Raw genomic sequence first — 7,500 nt, 5'->3', positions numbered from 1 at the left:
ATAGCTCATCGTCGACTCTTCATATAAAAAATTTCCTGAAATTCTAAATAACTTTGTTTATACAGTTCTTCCACAAACGCTTCTCTCTTCACTTCTTACTCCTGTCCCTCTCCTCCTTTCTACTTCAGTTTGCCTCTTCGTGCGTTTCTTCCCGAAAGTCACCGCAAAGTTGCTGGGTCCGTGGGTTCGCGAATTCTTGGCCTTCGAGCAAATGTCGCCTTAAATGGCAAATGGAAGGGGGGACAGGGGGGACCCCTACTTCCTTCAACGTACGCAGGATGGAAACAGTGTCTTGTCTACTCCCCCCTCCCCCCCCTAAAAAAAAAAATCCATATGATTATGTCCACGACGCCAGTAACGGGTATTCAGTTCTTCATTCTTAATTCATCTAGTTAAAATCGTGACATAATAAGGTGCGAAAACATAAATCATAAACACTTTAACCCTTTAGCTACAAAGAAACATTTACAAAATTTGCTGTGAATAACGCGAGGCGAGGTTATCTTCTATGCTAAACAAATTTAGCATAGAACAGAACCTCGTTCTGAAAGAGTTACATATCCGGTGTGGCAGTCTAGCCTCCATTGTTCTCCATGAAAGAGACCATTTCTACGGCGTGTTACGAAAGAGTGTATATGGTTGCGTAACGAACGCGAGTCACGAAGTTCTTACCTGTGGCCGAAGCCGTTGCCATTTCCTTATCTCTCCGGACAAGTGACAGTTGGGACTGAACTGGAGTCTTTGTAATCACGAGAGAGAAACCAAATCGAATGACCCGCAGCCATGTACACAAGTGACAAGGGACTTTTAACATTTTAAGGGCTGAGGTTAATTCGTGTAAATGAATAAGATTGTCTAACGACTCCCAGAAAAAACAACAACATTTCGTCCTTATAGTCAGTGAAGGGTTAGAGGATCTACTTTCTTTTAGTTCTTCAATGTACATTTTACAGTCTATTAAATTCTTTTATGGGTAGGGTTGCGTTCCAAACGTGAAGATAGTACCAACTTGAAGGCATCTTTGTGGTTAGCGTAAAGATGTACATACATACGTGTATATATATATATATATATATATATATATATATATATATGTATATATATGTGTGTGTGTGTGTGTATGTGTGTGTGTGTGTGTATGTATATATATAATATATATGTATATATATATATTTAAAAATTATTTCAGATATACATATATATGTAGATATACATATATATATTATATATATGTATATATATATATATATATATATACATACATGCATATGTGTGTGTGTGTTTGTGTGTGTGTAGATATACAAATATATGTATAAATGTATATATATATATATATATATATATATATATATATATATATATGTAGATATACATATGTTTGTGTGTGCAGATATACATATATATGTATAAATATATATATATGTATATATATATATATATATATATATATATGTATATATATATATATATATATATATATATATATATATATATATATATATATATTGTGTGTGTGTGTGTATCAACAGGGTTATAAGGGCAGCTTTCCCTCCTTTCTAACCGACCCCTTACCTTGGCACCCTGTCCATTCGGGATCGCCCTGACGGTTTCACAAACGAACCGGTTATCAGACCAACAAGCCAAAGTGGCTTATCAGCAATCCAAGTTTATTTTCACGCAAAGCGCCCTCACCAGTGTCTATCTTTCGCACGCTGTCAATCAAGAAGAACCATTAAATTCTAATTCCCAAACTAGGTCTCCGTAATCACCGCCTTCCGTTTGAGTTCATTCACTGATGAAGCATTATGAACTCGCTGAGACGTAATATAGCTTGTCTTTATTACACAATAACCTTATAATGATCTGATTTCCTTCCTTAGAATTTTTATACTCGAAAAAATTAGGTGTGTGTGCGCGCGTTTTTTTTTTTTGTGTCTGTGTACATATCCAAATCTCCAACCCTTTCTGGACTGCGAGTCCGTTTAGAGTCCACCTACACACGGGTGGCCGAACGGGTTGCAGGTGTTCTGCACAGACACAAAATGGGCGTTGTCGTCTTTGTGGTTGCTCGAGCGCCGCGCGGCTCTGTAGGCCGAGCAAGTTGTGTTGTTGGAACCCAACGAATTAGAGGCGACGCGCTAGTTAAGTCTTCTCAAAGGAACATTATAAGTGTAGTGATGTGCCTAATCGTTACAGCGTCCTTGGGAATTTTGTTCTGATGTGATATGAAAACCCGGTAATGTCGTGCTTTGTTTATTTGTTGATGTGGTGATGTTGTGATGTGTAAATATCTTTTTTTTGGGGGGGGTAATTGGGGAATATGATTGATCTCTTCAAATAAGTTGCAGGCATCGTCTATCATTGATTTGTGTATTTACGACCTTACGAATTCATAGACTTGGTCGTAACTTAAATATTCGATACATAAAGAAGTACATCTACTGCAGCTTTGCAAAATTTACCAGTACCCTTCCACTTAGAGGTGGAAACAAGTGTTTTTTTCTGAATGATGATGTGAATAAAATAGTTATCTATGTAATAACGTGATGGCATGATACCACCGCACAGGCGATACAGAAACAATAATAACGAGAAATATAGTGGCAGAAAAAACATACAAGATCATCACAAAACCAAACCAAACCGAATTAGATAGGCATAAAACACCCTATTCGCTGATATAAGTACATGTAATAGGGGTGAGGTTATTTTTATATAGTACCCGTTTAGATTTATAGGCATGTCGTCGACACTTACATATAGTTATATATAGTCTTGACGTGTATTTTTGTGTGACAAATGATCCTGTTTGATTCCATGTCACTTGATAACTCGGGAGATCGCGTGGCAACTCAGAATGTAGATCAAGGTGAGTTCGGCTGAGTGGCATGACCCGACTGCCTGGTACCGTCATGTCTCGAAATATTTCATATTTTCTCACATATATGTATTTCTTTTTACATTTTTTACACCAATGTTCTTTCGTGGCTTATAACAAGACTACAAGTTTCCTTTTTGAGTATTTTCTATAAATTGTAAAGACATACGCTCTGATCTTTAATCTATATATTTTTTCCTTATTCAATACAGTCAAAATGTCGCGGCATTTTATGCATACATTGGCATTAAACAAATATAAGATTACCTTGATAATCTATGAATTATAGTATTTTGTTCGCTGTTAAATAAAACAATCAGTAAGATATTCATGAGAGCTTGAATATTTTCTAAAGGAAAATAGACAACACTATGTTTTAATTCTTTCTACTGTGTCTTCTCTTCCTCTTCCTTTTTTACTTTTTCTCTCTCTGAACCTCTCCATTTCTCTCTGTATATGTACAAGTATACATGTATGCAGATATACATGCGAGTAGAACATATATATATATATATATATATATATATATATAAATATATATATATATATATACACACACATATATATATATGTACATATATATATATAATATATATACACCGTATATAATTACTAAGATTTTACTTTTTCTTTTCCAGTTGAAACCTTGACTTACGGCAAAGTCTCAACAGCGGCAATGATTTTATGAATACAAATAAACAATGGTGAGTAATCCAAACGATCAACATAAAGATCACTTACTTGGAGGTATCTGTTCTCGGCTTCTCTTCCCACTACGTTCTTGTTTTCTATAAGAAAAAGAAAATTCAGATTAGAGATATGCGAGTTTTCCTATTCATATACTTACGTCGACTATTATTGTACCCCGCTGTATATGCCTGTAAATGTGTGTTCGTATGTTTGTATGTGTGTGTTTGTCCATGTGTGTATTTGTTTGTATATATATATGTGCAGCGTGTCTGTGTGTATATACATTTCTTTATTGTTAATGTGTATTTGTGTTTACGTATGTATGATGTTCTAGTTGTGTGTAAATGTGTGTGTGTATGCGCGCATCTGTGCGCGCGCGCGCGCGCACGTGTCTGTGTTTGTGTATGTTTGTGTACCTGCATGCTCGTGTGTGTATGTAATCTACGTCTATATGCGTGTGTACATATATTTGCATGTGTATACACTCGTGCGTGTGTACACATCTTCCTGTGCTTAAATGTGAGCGTTTTTTTGTTTTGAAAATAGTCGTCAGATTCTTTCTGAAATGCACAAAACACTTGAAGATTACTGTCATCTACCTTCATATTTTGAGCCATTACTTCTGACGTTTCAGGGCTTTTCCTTCACAGAGCTCAAGTTAAGATTATTATCAAAGCAGGGCCGGCCGTAGTAGAGAGACAGGTGTGGTGGGGGCTTACAGGAAGAGTATATAGGACTGTGTTCAACCTATAAGAAAGAGTCCAGGAAAATGAAACGATTTATTCGACCGAGAAATGTGATGAGTTGACCTGACCAGACAACTGAGTGATGACTAACTCACTAATACCGAAGAGTTCCTGAATGCCAAATGACATATATATGGATCTATGTAGATAGATAGATAGATAGATAGATAGATAGATAGATAGATAGATAGATAGATAGATAGATAGATAGATAGATAGATAGATAGATAGATAGATAGATAGATAGATAGATAGATGGATGGATGGATGGATGGATGGATGGATGGATGGATGGATGGATGGATGGATGGATGGATGGATGGATGGGTGGGTGGGTGGATGGATGGATGGATGGATGGATGGATGGATGGATGGATGGATGGATGGATGGATGGATGGATGGATGGATGGATGGATGGATGGATGGATAGATAGATAGATAGATAGATAGATAGATAGATAGATAGATAGATGGATGGATGGATGGATGGATGGATGGATGGATGGATGGATGGATGGACGGATAGATAGATAGATAGATAGATAGATAGATAGATAGATAGATAGAGAAAGAGGGGGGGGAGCCAAGAAGTTTCCCCTTGTAGTCAATCGGGCCCAAGAGGATCCGAGCTCCGTCTCGACTGCTTCCCGCGTCATTCTCCTAATGCTCTCCGTGACGTAACCAAAACTTGCAAGCACGAGAAGGTAAACAGACGAGTCTACAAACGGACAAGTTATCGTGGAGGCAGACTTGTACGGACATCTAGAGCTCTGCATTGCACGAATTTGTGTAAGCGGAAGGACGGAATTTTTGTTTGTAGTTTTTTTCTTAATGTGAAGGCGCATACAGCTCAGAATACAAGTCATTATTCTGCTAAAGTTATGGAAAATGTGACCAGGAATAGAGTTAATCCTTTGCCGAGGAGATGACCTTGCGTCAGTCAGAAGGAAACAAGTTATATAAACACTCGGATTGAAAGGTGTATTCGAGAACATTCTTCAACCACATTTCTGTTGTCTATTCCAGCGTAAGGCGGATAATTTCTTTATGATTATTTTTCATATATTTTTTTCATCCATGCAGTGAAACGTCACTCTTCGTCAATAATTCAAATATCTCTTCAAGAGCTTTGTTTATATGTTTTACTCACGCTTGTGCACTCGCGTGCGTGTGTGCGTGTGTGTTCGTGTGTACGTTGATATGTACGCAGTTGCGTGGATGTAGGTTTTCATGTGTCTACTATACGTCTCATCCTTGGAATTTTATCTTTCGAGCAAAACATTTTCGAGCAAAACATTTTCACGGGTCCCAAATGCAATGATTCCACAGAAGAGAACACTGAGAACGGCAAGCCAAATCGTAACCTTTGCCTTATGTGATACGACAGCCGGGCGGGGCGGATGTCACCGAAATTCGCATATGAACAATCGTTTCCACCTATGTTGGACAGGATCACTGCCTAACAAGCCACGCGGCAGAGTTTTGCACTTAATTTCTTCCTCATCCTCGTCTTCCACCTTCTTGCATCATCCAAATTCTGTTTCTCCCTGAACTTCGTCCTCTTTGCTCTTTCATCTGAATGAAAGCGTCTGTTGTTATTGAGGACATAGCCTGCGTGTCCGCCCGCTTTCTTTGTTATTGCTTTCCTCGTCTCCTGTCATAACAGGTTGGCGTGATTCCATTCCCAAGAGTATACCTTACACTTACCTCGCTTCAGCTAAATACGATCCCTGTTACAGTTAGCCTTTATGAATCATAGGCATACGTACATACATACATAGATACATACATACATACATACATACATACATACATACATACATACATACATACATACATACATACATACATACATACATACATACATACATGCATACATACATTCATACGGTAAACTTTGAAAAATCTCTATCACGTGGAAAAAAGAAAATGTTATCACCATGATTTTTTGTTAAACATGAGTTGACTAACAACTGTTGAATAGTTTATAATTCTTCAATTGATATACAAGGTACAGTAAACTAAATAGCAAGTGTATTCTGATGATTGTTGCGTCACTATACAATAATTATATTGTTCGCAACTCGTGCCGTAAAACAGTTTGTATTAAATACTTCCTGCAATTTCGTAACATCTACTTATGCTTTACTTCCTCTTCTGGTGCATCTTCCCACATAATTTGGAGATGTTATGGCAAGAGCCAATTTCTCTGCATTTCTTACGAGCAGGAAACTGAGTTCAGCATCTCAGGTCGCCTTGACCATTCCGAATTTAGTCTGAGAGCGATATGACATCAAGTCGTGCTTGACAAAATGTTTATTAAAAGTGGACAAACTTTGCATACAAAAACCTTTCCTTTTCGTACATTATCATACAAAGTTTACCTTTATATCTTATTCTAACCACATTAGCCTTCATTATCTATTATCGTTAATCTAAATACAGAAAATAAATATTTATTTACCCGCAATATCAACAACACACAAGCAATGAACAGTACGTGAACGCATTTGATAACTATTAATCGTGAAACAGATTCCACGCCTTCGGGATAATGACATCTTTTGTAAATTATATTTTTGCCAAGGCCAGACACTCTTATTCAAATGAGGGCATATCATTACAGCAAAGGCCTTGAAACTGTATCAATCAAAACTTTTGGCACAGTGACGCCTTTTGAAATAAGATGAATTTGTTTTCATGTACTGTAATTATGTCGTATCAGTGTCGATCTTTCACACGGCGTCAATCAAGAAGAATCATTAAATTCTAATTCCCAAGCTAGGTCTCTGTAATCATCTCATTCCCTTTCGGTTTGATTACTGATGATGCTTCTCGACCTAGTTGGTTTGTTCAATGAGCAATAAATTTCTCACGGTCTAGTTATCTTTGTTACAACTTTTAAAGTAAAAAAAAAAGAAAAGAAAAGAAAAAAAAAAAGCGCTTGTTTTTCGAATTCCCGACTCTCTCTGGATGGTGTCACCTAAGTCTTTTGTGAAATAAATTAAGGATGCCTAGACCTGTGATCACGAACGGGCTAAGGAGCTGTCTCGATTATCTCACTTACATTAACTCAACAAAAGTCATTAAACGCTTTAGAAAAACGTCAGACGATTTGTTTCAGGTCAGAGGAGCTTCCTCGTCCACATATGACTTGTACAAGTCATCCTCATCATCCTCTACAT

At 37.1% G+C, this 7,500-nt stretch overlaps 1 protein-coding gene across 2 annotated transcripts in view; it reads left to right on the top strand.

Annotated features, from left to right (window-relative positions):
• The window catches only part of pot (zona pellucida domain protein papillote), a 128,681-nt gene that overhangs the window by 97,381 nt on the left and 23,800 nt on the right, over positions 1-7,500 (top strand). For both annotated transcript variants that reach the window (XM_076186506.1, XM_076186507.1), the window contains exon 2: positions 3,517-3,582. In XM_076186506.1, coding sequence (XP_076042621.1) covers positions 3,580-3,582 — 3 coding nt within the window. In that variant the 5' untranslated portion in view covers positions 3,517-3,579. The remainder of the gene's footprint in view (positions 1-3,516; positions 3,583-7,500) is intronic.

Source organism: Oratosquilla oratoria, chromosome 6 (genome assembly GCF_046742065.1).
Source record: "Oratosquilla oratoria isolate Oo_2021 chromosome 6, ASM4674206v1, whole genome shotgun sequence".
In the NCBI taxonomy this organism is placed as follows: domain Eukaryota; kingdom Metazoa; phylum Arthropoda; class Malacostraca; order Stomatopoda; family Squillidae; genus Oratosquilla; species Oratosquilla oratoria.
Note: the sequence above shows the minus strand (reverse complement) of the source record. Positions and strands in the feature narration are given on the sequence as shown.